The 12827-nt window shown below is 51.4% G+C and overlaps 1 protein-coding gene across 1 annotated transcript in view; it reads right to left on the bottom strand.

The window, feature by feature from the left end:
* Positions 1-110: 110 nt before the first annotated feature.
* The window catches only part of NLRC3 (NLR family, CARD domain containing 3), a 57342-nt gene continuing 44625 nt past the window's right edge, over positions 111-12827 (bottom strand). The window contains exons 9-18 of the mRNA XM_011950182.1: positions 11413-11496; positions 10691-10774; positions 10137-10220; positions 9665-9748; positions 9134-9217; positions 5327-5410; positions 4512-4595; positions 3769-3852; positions 3271-3354; positions 111-2995 (exon numbers count right to left, since the gene is read on the bottom strand). Of these exons, the coding sequence (XP_011805572.1) occupies positions 2905-2995; positions 3271-3354; positions 3769-3852; positions 4512-4595; positions 5327-5410; positions 9134-9217; positions 9665-9748; positions 10137-10220; positions 10691-10774; positions 11413-11496 (847 nt within the window). The 3' untranslated portion in view covers positions 111-2904. The remainder of the gene's footprint in view (positions 2996-3270; positions 3355-3768; positions 3853-4511; positions 4596-5326; positions 5411-9133; positions 9218-9664; positions 9749-10136; positions 10221-10690; positions 10775-11412; positions 11497-12827) is intronic.

Genomic DNA, 12827 nt, shown 5'->3' with positions numbered 1-12827 from the left:
AAAAAAAAAAAAAAAAAAAAAACTAGCAGGCCATTGCTGATAATTTTTTACTATTAGAGGACTTCCTCAAATGCTTTAAAAAATGTGTATTGATGGAAAATACAAAGGAATTTTTCAAATACTCAATTTTTATTGGTAGTAGTTATCAAGAACAAAGTCCTCGGACTTCTGATGGGAAATCTGAACGACTGTTTTTCTTTTAGCTTGGACAAGAAGAAATAGATCCCTCTCATTAGCACTTTAATATCAGTGTCACATGTCTGGAAGGAACTGGTATTCATTTAGGTAAGCAACACACTACATAAATATCACAGCTGTTAGACCCAGGGGACTCTCAGGTGCTAGAATTGAGGACTCCTTTAATTGGAAGGGAGCTAAAGGGTCTACCTCCTACCTAGAAGTCCTTTCTGTGTGGATATGAATTAAATTGTCCTGTCTGTTTTGCTCTGATGGGGTCTGTGTGGAGTAGCTGGCTCTGGTGTGTCCCTGACGACAGACTGAACTCTTTAACCATTTCAGACAGCTTGAAGATGTGTGATCATTATTTGAAAAGGGAGAGAGGGAGGACTGTTTGGTTTCTCCACCGCTTTGGCTTCTGAGGTTTCTTCAGTGTTAGGTTTCTGTAGGGCCCAGCTTTCTCCAGCGTTTGGCTACTGCAACTCTGTTCTGCTAAGCTCTTAACTCAGACAGAAGCAATGCAAACCAGCAGACAGAGCATCACCTTAAAAGTACTAAAACAGCTGCCAATCTAGAAGTCTATGCCCTGCAAAAACTGTCATAAATACTGCAAGACCCATGTTCAGATTTCCCCCCTTTTACAAATAATGTTTTGTTTTGTTGTATTTCCCAGCTACTACAAGTGATCCAAATGTTCTTTTAACAGACTGTTTCCTCCAGTCCAGGATCCAGTCAAAGATCTTGCATTAAGTTATATCTCTGTAATCTTTAATTTTACGCTATCTGCAACGTTTTGCATTTTTCGTGACAGTGATGTTTTTTATGAGTTCAGGCCATTTATTCTGCAGAATATTTGTCAATTTGGATTTTTTCTAATTGTTCCTTCAATGATTAGAATCAGGCAAACAGTTTTTGACAAGAATACATCAGAGACGACTCCGTGGTGCATCAGACGGGGGGCATGTGATGTCCATGTGTCCCATTATTGGCGATGTTCAGTTCTGTCACTTCCATTGAGGTTGCACTTGCCAGATTTCAGATTAAAGGTACCTTTTTCCATTTGTAAATTAGGATATCACTTTTGTGGTGTGCTGTTTTGAGACTGCAAGGATATCATCTTCCCAAGTAGGCCTTCATCCATAGCCTTAGCATCCATGTCAGCATCCTGTCCAGATGCTCACTTTTGAAGAAACATTTCAAATAGTGATTCCTTTCAAATTCAGAAGTGATCATTGCTTTATAGGCTTAATAAATATTTTCTGTGGTTATTTAGTTGATGAGAGCTGTGATATGTCCATTTGGACTTTTTTCCCTCCAACACAAACAGCTCCAGGAATTGGTGCCACATAGAGGCTCAGCTTGCCTGTCTCCATGGAAGCTGTGGCCACAGCAGTGGCTTTGGAAGCCTAATAAGGAAGTGCAGTGGCTCACACCTGTAATCCCAGCACTTTGGGAGGCTGAGGTGGGCAGATCACTTGAGGTCAGGAGTTTGAGACTAGCCTGATCAACATGGTGAAACCCCATCTCTACTAAAAATATAAAAATTAGCTGGGTGTGGTGGTGTGTGCCTGTAGACCCAACTACTTGGGAGGCTGAGGCAGGAGAATCACTGGAACCCAAGAGGTAGAGACTGCAGTGAGCCGAGATCACGCCACTGTACTCCAGCCTGGGTGACAGATTATGTCTCATAAAAAATAAATAAATAAAGAATGACATCACTGAATACATTGAATGTGCTATTGATAACCAGTGTGCCAGACTCCAGATAACATGTGCCAGGTATCACCTACGTCTTTGATTTTGTAATAAATAAAAAATGGGGCCAGGTGCGGTGACTCACGCCTGTAATCCCAGCACTTTGGGAGGCCTAGGCTGATCACCTGAAGTCAGGAGTTCGAGACCAGCCTGGCCAACATGGTGAAACCCCGTCTCTATTAAAAATACAAAAATTAGCCAGGCATGGTGGCAGGTGCCTGTAATCCCAGCTACTGGGGAGGCTGAGGCAGGAGAATCACATGAACCTAGGAGGCGGAGGTTGCAGGGAGCCGAGATTGCACCGCTTCACTTCAGCCTGGGTGACAAGAGCAAGACTCCATCTCAAAAACAAACAAAAAAAGGCAGAATCCTTGGAGAACTCTATTGTCTCGGTTTCCAGAATCCTAGAATTAAAACTTTCATTTATCTTCACAATTTTCCTATAGTTTTTTCATGTCTGTAAGGATGATACCCTAAAACTTTCTTCTTGAAAAAATAAGGGTCCCCTCTGTCGCCCCTGCCACATGGATGCTCCTCACGGGCTTGAGATGGCAGCTTATCTCAGAGCATGGGATGATTTTTAACCAGGTGAGTGGAACGGGGCAGTAGTAAACATTTTTAAAGGTTGGGGGCATATGAAGTACTCAGGATGTAAATAAGCTGGAACCAGCCTCCTACACTGCTGAGCTTTCAGGCCTTTGTCCCCTAGTCCCTTAGTGGTGGCCCCGTCCCTCCTCTGTGCCGTAGCAGAGTACCCGTCGCCCCCTGCCTGAACCACTCCTGCACCAGGAAAGGAGCTCACCACCTCCTCTGGCAGCACCTCCCCTTTCTCCGTGCAGAGCCCCACTCTCGTGCTGAGTGAGCAGCGTTCCCAGCTCCCAGCAGGTCCCCGGAAGTCGGCCTTTCTGTTCAAAAGCTTCCAGCTGAGTTTCTGCCCATCCTCCTGCTCCATCCACCAGGAACTCCTTTTGCTCACATTTCAACAGTGCACGTGGGAGCATTTGTCTTGATGGCCTCTGAGATCATCCTGGCCCCGGATTCCCCAATGTGGTTTCCTTGGAGGCTGGAAGAGAATGGTCAAGGCAGGGCTTGAAGCCTGCAGGTTCTCTTTAGTAGAGCAGGTCATAAGATAGAAAATGCAGGACCCCGTGCAAAGCCTTTGTGCGTCTAGGATCCCCTCGCTACATGGACAAGGCTCAGGGTAGCCCTCCTTAGACCAGGTTTCCCTGTAGGGCTGCTGAGGGGTCTGGAGGTCAGCTGGCTCTCAGAACTGAGCAAAAGGCAGTGCGTGACCTGGAAGCAGTTCTAAGGGCGCGCAAGAAGGGCAGGTGCACTCACTTGATATGCTGGAGCCTGTGGTTTCCAGACAGTGCCGTGGCAACGCATATCGCCCCGCCCATCCCCAGGGAAGTCTCTCGAAGACTAAGTGGAGAAGAGATGGAGACACACGGTGAGCCATCAGGGCAGAAGGAAACACCCGGGGAAGCAACACTGCATTGTCTGGGGCAGTAACCCAGGCAGATGCGTCTACAAGTGCCATGGCAACGCCAGGTGGGAGTTGACCCTGGAGACAGGTGTCTACAAGTGGCCAGATTGTCCCACCCAAGTGCGATGGAGGATGTAAGACCATAAATGCAGATGTGAGTGACTTCTGACTGAAGCTAAGCAGACTCAACAAACCCAGCTGCAGTGGAACGTGGACTATAATAAGTCTGATTATTTATATTCAGGAGGAAGTAGCTACAGAGGAAATCAGGAGCATTTTATCCCATCGAGGAGGACCCAGCAGAGAACTCTGCTGCTCCAGGATGCAGGTAAGGCCCTCCAGCCACTTACTTGAGTCTCCGGAGACTTGAGTTTACCTTCAGAGCATTTGCCAGGGCTTTGGCTCCAGACACCCCGATGGCATTTCCTCTTAAGCTGTGGGGAAAGACAGGAAGCCTAAGGCATGGGTACAGGATGAGAGGTGATCCTGACCCCTCTGCAGGTGGGCTTGGGGCTGCTTGGCAGGCGAAACAAGTACTTCAGCAGTCACAGGAGGCCAGGGCTCTGCCTGCCTCACTCCAGGGCAGCAGGGCAGAGCTGGCTGTGGGAAGCAGAGCACACAGGAAGGGGAATGGCTGGCCCAGCCAGGTGGGTTGTTGGAGCCTTTCTCCTCTTCCACTCCAAACAGAAAAGCGGGGCTGAGGTAAGAGAGGCAGCCCTCCATCCAGGCAGGTCCCCAGTGCCCTCAGCAAGGGCAGGAATTCTGAGGACATGCCTGAGCCTCAGAGCTGTAGCCTCATCCCAGGACTTTGGATCTGCCCAGAGAACAAGATCAGCCACCCTGGGACCCATAAACCGGGCCTCTAGATGTGTTCAGCCTGGCAAGGCCAACTCGGAGAGGAGGGCAAATGATAGCGACTCCCAGGGAAAGGCATGAAGTGGGGCTGGGAAGCTGGGACGCTTGTGCTGAAATGAAGATCACTAGGATGATTTGTGAGTTACCTGTACACTTAGTTCCCATATCTATTCATTAAGGATTCATTGTTTTTGGAGGGGGGTGGCTAAAGACCATAGCTGGAGACTGGAATACTTACTCAAGAATCTCCAAGGTTCTGTTCACAGCCAAGGCTTCCCCTAGCACCTGAGCACCCGGAGCACCAATGGAGGCCACCTGGAGACTGGGGTGGGGAGGGTGCCGTCAATTTGGGCCAGCTGGGCCCACATCCCTCCACACACTCCGTTCCCTTTCACCACCCCTTGATTCAGGGTGGACAGTGGAGAAACAGCACTGAGAATGATTGGCCAGTGCTGTATCTAGGCACTCCATCTCCTACCTACACTGTTGCCTAAGACAGAAATCTGGATGCTAAGGATACGAGAAATAGAGTCTATCCCTGAAAGGTCTCGGGGAGAACGTTCCTTGCACCTCCTCATTACTACTATCTAGGTGTTTGAGCCCCCAGTTGCTAATGTAATATTTCCTATAATAATACTAGGAAAATCAAATACACCTTCCTTGACTTGTAAACAAAGATAACGTCTAGGTCAGGTGTGTTGGCGCACACCTGTAATCCCAGCACTTTGGGAGGCTGAGGTGGGCACATCACCTGAGGTCAGGATTTTAAGACCAGCCTGGCCAACATGGTGAAACCCCGTCTCTACTGATAATACAAAAATTAGGCTGGGTGTGGTGATGCACGCCTGTAATCCCATCTACTTGGGAGGCTGAGGCTCGAGAATCACTTGAACCCGGGAAGTGGAGGTTACAGTTAGCTGAGATTGCGCCACTACAATCCAGCCTGGGTGGCAGGGCAAGAGTCTTGTCTCGAGAGAAAAAAAAAAAAACCTCTAACATGAAAGGATGGTGAAGGGTCCGGCTTCCCGACTGCTGCGCACATCTAGGACTTACTAGAGAGCAGTGAGGGCTGTGTTGACCTTCAGCGCATGGGCCACCGCACACGCTCCGTCATCCCCGATGGCGTTCTCCTGTAAACTGGACACAGAGTGTGACCCCTTTGGGTGCATGGGGCACACGGAGCGTTCTAGCAGGCCCTGCGGTGCTTGGACCTGCCGGGTTTAACTGACGACACACACCATAGACATAGACTCCCAGGGTTTGCCTGGGGATAACTGCCCTTCTTCTGCAGGCCCTGCAGCCCGCTGCCTCATACTAAGCACACAGAAGGGTCTGGGGGCCTGCATGAGTCTGAACCGCCAGAGGCAAGCAGGAAATGGGACACATAGAGTGACCATCAATAGGGGCTTGGGACCCAAAAAGGGTTGCTTTTCACAGCCAACCAGAAAATGAACTTAAAGCCCTCAATCCCTGAGCCATTCTTGTTTGTCTTGTTTTCTCTTGAGACAGGGTCTCATTCTGCCACCCAGGCTGGAATGCAGTGGTGAGATCACAGCTCACTGCAGCCTCAACCTCCCAGGCTCAAGCAATCCTCCTACCTCAGCCTCCTGAGGAGACTAAAATACTTAAACAGAGACTGGGACTACAGGCACATGCCACCATGCCTGGCTAATATTTTTATTCTTCTGTAGAGATGGGGTCTCACTATGTTGCCCAGGCTGGTCCTGAACTCCTGGGCTCAAGCAGTCTTCCCACCTTGGCATCCCAAATTGCTGGCATTACAGGCAGGAGCCACCATGCCTGACCTCCTTGGCCATTCTTGCTAATTAGGGTTTTGTGTCATTTTTTCGCCTTCTAAATTGGAGGGAACTAGCAGGCCCTGAGTGACTGAGTTTAGCTCAGGTGCACATTGATACATTCAAGGCTAAGAGCTGTTTGCGTTCATTATTTTAACAGACATTTGGGTGTGGCCGGGCACAATGGCTCCCGCCTTTAATCCCAGCACTTTGGGAGACTGATATGGGTGGATCACTTGACGTCAGGAGTTCGAGATCAGCCTGGCCAACATGGTGGAACCCCGTCTCTACTAAAAATACACAAATTAGCCGGGAGTGGTGGAGGGCATCTGTAGTCCCAGCTACTGGGGAAGCTGAGGCAGGTGAATCACTTGAACCCAGGAGGCAGAGGTTGCAGTGAGCCGAGATCATGTCACTGCACTCCAGCCTGGGCGACAGAGTTAGACTCCATCTCAAAAAATTAAAATAAAATAAAAAAGACAACATTTCAGTGCGTCTCATGGGCTAGGGGTTGTATAAGGCAGTGGACCTGAGTCCCCTTCTCGAAGCTCAGGTGGGAAGACGTGATTAAATGAGCAGGTACAACAGGCCAAGTGCAGGCTGCAGGGAAAAGCAAGCAGCGTCTCCCACCCCAGGGTGTCCGCAGAAGGCTCCCCAGAAGAAACAAGTCAAAACCCAAAGTGGGGAGTGTGCCTGGCTCAGCTAAGGAACCCAAACGAATTGAGTTCCTGGGGAAGTGAGAAATGAGTCCAGGGAGGGACAAAGGAAGCGGATTTTAGGGGCCCCAGAAGCCACCCTGAGGGGCTGTGTGTACTTTACTCCACAGGCCTTGAGCGGCCATTCATGGATGGCACCCAAGATGGAACAGAGCTGCTTTGGAAAGGTCTCTAGCCAGCAGTGTGAGAGCATGGACTGAGGTAGAGGCTGCCACAGGGATGGAGGTGAGTGGTGCCGACGGCCTGGGTAGGGGCAGTGGACGCAAAGGAAATCGAGTGGGTGGCAGGGACACAGAGGGGACTGACCCAACAGGACTTGACAGGGAATAGGAAGCAGGAGGTGGGCAGGCACAGTGGCTCACACCTGTAATCCTAGGACTTTGGGAGGCCAAGGTGGGAGGATCACTTGAGCCCAGGAGTTCAAGACCAGCCTGGGCAACATAGTGAGGCCCCATCTCTTAAAAAAAATTGTAAATATTATTTTAAAAAATAAGTTATATGCTGGATGTGGTGGTTCACGCCTGTAATCCCAGCACTTTGGGAGGCCAAGGTGGAAGGATCACTTAAAGGTCAGGAGTTCGAGACCAGCCTGACCAACATAGTGAAACCCCTTCTCTATTAAAATAAACAAACAAAAAAAACGCCAGGCGTGGTATTGGGCACCTGTAGTCCCAGCTACTCGGGAGGCTAAGGCAGGAGAATTGCTTGGACCCGGGAGGCAGAGGTTGCAGTGAGCCAAGATCATGCCTCTGCATTCCAGCCTGGGCAACAGAGTGAGACTCCATCTCAAAAATAAAGTAAAATAAAAATTACAGAAAAGGAATTGGGAGGTGAGAGTGAAGTCCTTGTTTGTAGCTTGCACAGTTGGTTCCACTCACAAAATGGGGAACCAAGAAGCAGGTTTTTGGGAGAGAGAATGCAGGGACCCCGCACCCCAGTGAGACCCTGAGGGGAGGTGCCGAGGGGGTGTGGACGTGCCGGTCTGGGGCTCAGGAGAGAGGCCTGGGACATGGACATGGGAGTCGTTAGGACTTTAAAGATCACTGGAGCCCAGGGAAAGAAGAGCTCCAGGAAAAGAGATGCCAGGCAAGGGAAGATGACATGGGACAGATCCCTGAGGAGCCCTGCGCTGAAGAGCCAAACAGAAGAAAAGAGGACAAGGCCCAGCCAGAGGGGACATCCTGAAAGCTGAAGGAGAAGAAATGGTCAAGGAGAAAGACCGATGAGGCTCCAAGGGTTAAACCTAGAGTTCTCTCACGCCCCAGCGACTCCACTCCCAGGTATATCTACCCAGGAGAAGGAAAGCTCACGTCCACACAGAAACTGTGCACAAAGGTCCACAGCAGCGCCGTTCCTAACAGCCAAGTAGGAACAACCCAACGTCCATCAGCTGATGAATGGAGAAATAAAACCTGTGTACTCATACAATGGATATCATTCAGCCTTACAAAGGAACTATGTACTGAGACAGGCTACAATGTGGATGAACCTTGAAAATCTGACACCAAATGAAAGACGCCAGCCGCAAAAGGCCGTGTGTTGTGTGATTCCATTTTTGGCCATGTGTCGCACAATTCCATTTATATGCAGTGTCCAGGGTAGGAAGATCATGGAGACAGTAGATTAGTGGTTGCCAGGGTTGGGGGAAAGGGAGAATGCGTAGTGAGTGCTAACGGGGACAGGGGTTCGTTTTGGGGTGATGGAAATGTTGTAAAATTGATTGTGATGGTTGCATCACTGAATACACTAGAAAGCAGTGAACTGTATACTAAGCGGGAAGATCTTCTGGCGTGAAGATTATATCTTAATAAAGCTGTCATATGTATATATGTGTGTGTATATATGTGTGTACATATATGTGTATATAGATATGTGTGTGTGTGTGTGTATATATATTTTGAGACAGAGTCTCGCTCTGCCGCCCAGGCTGCAGTGCAGTGACGTGATCTCCGCGCACTGCAACCTGTGCCTCCTAAGTTCAAGCGATTCTCCTGCCTCAGCCTCCCAAGTAGCTGGGATTACAGGCATGCGCCACCATGCCCGGCTAATTTTTGTATTTATAGTAGAGATGGGGTTTCCCCATGTTGGCCAGGCTTGCCTTAAACTCCCGACACCTCAGATGATCCACATGCCTCAGCCTCTCAAAGTGCTGGGATTACAGACGTGAGCCAACGCACCCGGCCAATATATTTAAAAGGCAGACAAGGACTGAAACGCGCCCGCTGGCCTTAGGGAAGAGGAGGCTGTGTGCCAAGGGTCACTGGATTGAGCCTCTCCCTGGTGAGTACCACTAGGTTCACCCGTCCCCGACAGCCCCCGCCCTGCAGCCCCTGGGCAGGCCAACTTACTCTAAGCTGGTGAGGCTCCTGTTGAGCTGTAGTGCTTGTCCCAGGGCCTGGGCAGCGCCGGCCTGGATGAAATTCCACTGTAGGCTGGGCAGACACAGACACATGTGACTATGTGACTATGTGGCTCTGGGGCAGAGCCAAGGAGGCTCTGATGGCAGGGGGTGGAATCCCTGCAGGATGTGGCAGGAGAATTCCTGTAATCCCTGCCCAGGCTTAGTTCTCAGTGGGTCACATGTACTCCCGGGTGAGCCGTGGCCAGAGGGCTGGGGAATAAGCAAGGAAAGACGCCTCCAAATGAAGCGTGGGCAACTGGAGGCCCAGCTGTGACCACCTCTTAACACATGTCTGTCTGTGGGTCAGGAGAGCACAGGATGGGGCACAGTCTGCTGGCAGCAGTCTAGCCTGGGCAGCCGCTGAGACCTTTGCAAGGGGTGTCCCCAAACCAGGCTTGGCCTGTACATCATTAGTTTGGGTGGAGCCCGGCAGCTCTGCAGAAGGGGGACAGGGCAGGGTGGAGAGCTGCAGACTCACTGAAGGGAGGTGAGGGTATGGTTTTCTCTCACTGCCACTGCGACGGCCTGGGCACCCTGGTCATGGAGGAGGTTGGCTGTCAGGCTAGGAGAAAGGGAACAGGAGCAAGTGAGCGGGGTGCTGGCTGTGAAGCCTCCGGTCCTTGGTCACCAGGGATTCCAGGGCTCAATGCCAGGTCACACAGCCAGGACGTGGGGGAGCTTCCTGGGGATACGCTGCCCAATGGCATGATCACATCCTCATCCATCCCCACCAGCTGAGGCAGATGGTGTCATACCAGCCTCACCCTCATGCAATTTACACTATGAGAGTGGGGGACTTGCCACCCGATGCCAGGTCTCCTGGCTGCACCCTCCCCAGCCAGCTCCTTCTCCAACCCTGTGATGCAGCGAGGGTGCCCGTCAGCCCAGGCTCAGTGTGGGTGTGGTCATGGCATGAACAACCTGTGGAGTCACAGGCCCCCACCACGTACTCCAGGTTCTTCAGGGTGCTATTGGTGCAGAGGGCATGAGCAATGGCCTGGCCTCCCTCAGGACTGATGGAGTTTTCTCGAAGGCTGAAAAAAAAGGGAAGACCTGAGCTTCTGACCGGGCAGATGAGGCATCTGGCAGAGCCAAGCCGAGGTGTTTAGGCTTCTGGAAGCCCAAGAAACTGTAGGCAGGGACCTAGGGTTCTGCACAGTCTGGGCTGAGGTGTGAAGGAGCCAATGCCAGCGAGATAGTGCTGGGCCGGCCAGGCGCCCCCGCTTTAGGACCATCCACAGTACAGGGAGAGGAAAGAATGACAGGGCCCCAGAGGTACGAGGGGACAGGTGGCTCAGCGTGCATCTGGGAAGGGAGCAGCAGAATGGGCCACTGCGGGCAGCAGCTGTCCCCTGCACCCCAAGAGATCAGGAAGAGGGCCAGGCTGCCAGGAAGGCTTCCCCAGCAATAGATATCCCTGAGACAGGCTTCCCAGTGCCAAGTCCCTGCAGACAGGTGCCCGGTCAAAGAAACACCATGTTTGGAGAGGGTGGCCGGAACGTACCTGAGGCTGAGGAGGGTCTGGTTGGTGCAGAGGGCCCCCATCAGTGCTGCCACTCCTGCGTCACTGATGGAATTGCTCTGCAGACTGCGGACAGAGAAGGAGGCGCCCTGGGTGTGGCTGTCGCAGGACCCAGAGGGAGCTGCCCTGTCCAGTCTGGGACAGCAGGCACTGGGTTCAACAGGGAGTTGGGGGCTCCAGGGACAGTGGCAGCCACGCTGCTCCTCTCCTCATCTCTCTTTCCTCGCCCATCCCCTCACCTAGCCCCTGCCAGGTGAGGGCAGGTGGGTTTAGCACAACAAACCTCTAAATTTAGACCCTGCCTTGATGTGGGTGGCCCCAGACAGCCTCAGAGCAGGGTGTGTTGGGTCTGCAGCCCCCAGAGGGAGTGGTGCAGCAGGCTCCCCAAGTGTAGGTGCAGCGCTGAGCTCTCCTGCCCCCACCAAAGCTGCTACAGCTGACTCCCTCTCTAGCCACCCATGCTGGCTTCTCAAGGACACTTGGAGCTCATCATTCCAAACACTCCAGACCCCACCCCAGCCCCCACTGTCTAGGGAAATGGAGCTAGTGGCGCAGGGAACACTGAGGACAGTGTGTACCCAGGGTTGATGTTGGCAGGGAAATGGCCCTGGGGGACAGCCATATTTCAGGACTGCCAGCCCACCATCTACTGGAAAGAGAACACAGGGGGACTCGTCACCCTGGTAGGGGTCAGGTGGACTCACTCCAGGCTCTCCAGGCCCTGGTTCACCTTCAGGGCCTCGGCCAGGGCCTTGGAACCTCCATCACCAATACTATTACTGGAGAGCCTGCAAGAGAAGGGATATGGATGAGCCAGCCTCTGGGAGTTGCCGGGCAGGGCTGGGCAGAGGGATCAGGGTCAGGGAAGCCCTCATGGGAGGGCTGGCTCTATTGTCTCAAGGGTGGCCAGTGCACAGTTTGCTCTGCCTGAGGCCTGTTGACTGTAGTCTCTGCATGTGACCACCTGTTGCCTGTAAGAAATCAGGATAGCAAAGTCCTTCTTGACTCCCTGGCAAGAAGAGTCAACCCTTCAGTGATAAGTATTTTGGGGGGTTTTGTGAAGATGATCAGGAAATGTTTTCTTCTGCCAGGTGGGAAGATAGTAAATGTGAGCCCAAGAAGGTTGGGGTTCACCCAGTCCTGGGAGTCTCCATTCTCCTCGGTTAGTGCTTTTGGAGTCCAAAGTCAGCTAACCAGCACCCATACATCCATCAGTCTATCCATCCACTCACCCATCAGTTTATCTACTTACCCACCCACTCATTCATAAATCCATCCATCCAGTCATTCATCCATCCATCCACCTACCTACCTACCTACCCACTTACCCATTCATCTGTCCACTCATCCATCCACCCACCCATCAGTCTGCTCACCTATCAGTTTGTCTGTCCCTCCACTCATCCACCCATCCATCCATTTGTCCATCCATCCATCCATCCGTCCATCCACTCACCCATTCATCCACTCATTCATTCAACCATCCATCTATCCACTGACCTGTCCAATCATCCACTTGTCCATTTATCCATCCACTCACCCATTCACCCATCCATCCATTCATGTACCCATCCACCTATCCACCCATCCATCTCTACCCACCCATCCATCTACCTATTCACCCATTCAACCATCTATTTGTCTGCTCATCTACCCATTCATCCACATACCCACCCATCCATCCATCCCTCCATCTACCCACTCACCCATTCATCCACTCATTTATTCAACCATCCATCCATCCATTCACCCATCCACTAATCTGCCCGTCAGTTCATCCTTTCATCCACTCATCCACCCATCCATCCATCCATCCACTCATCCATCCATCCGTCCATTTATTCAACCATCCATCCATTCATTCAACCATCCATCCATTCATTCAACTATCCATCCATTCATTCAGCTATCCATCCATTCATTCAACCATCCATCTATCTATCCATCCATCCATTCACTCATTCATCTACTTATTCATTCAACCATCCATCCATCCATCCATCCATCCATCCATCCATCCATCCATCCATCCATCAATCCATCAGTCCACTCAGCCATCCATCCATCCATCCACTCATCCATTTATCCATTCATTCATCCACCCCCCACGCATCCATCC

Source organism: Colobus angolensis, unplaced genomic scaffold (genome assembly GCF_000951035.1).
Source record: "Colobus angolensis palliatus isolate OR3802 unplaced genomic scaffold, Cang.pa_1.0 Scaffold303, whole genome shotgun sequence".
In the NCBI taxonomy this organism is placed as follows: Eukaryota; Metazoa; Chordata; class Mammalia; order Primates; family Cercopithecidae; genus Colobus; species Colobus angolensis.
The sequence above is the reverse complement of the archived record's forward strand: the minus strand, read 5'-3'. Positions and strand labels throughout refer to the sequence as shown.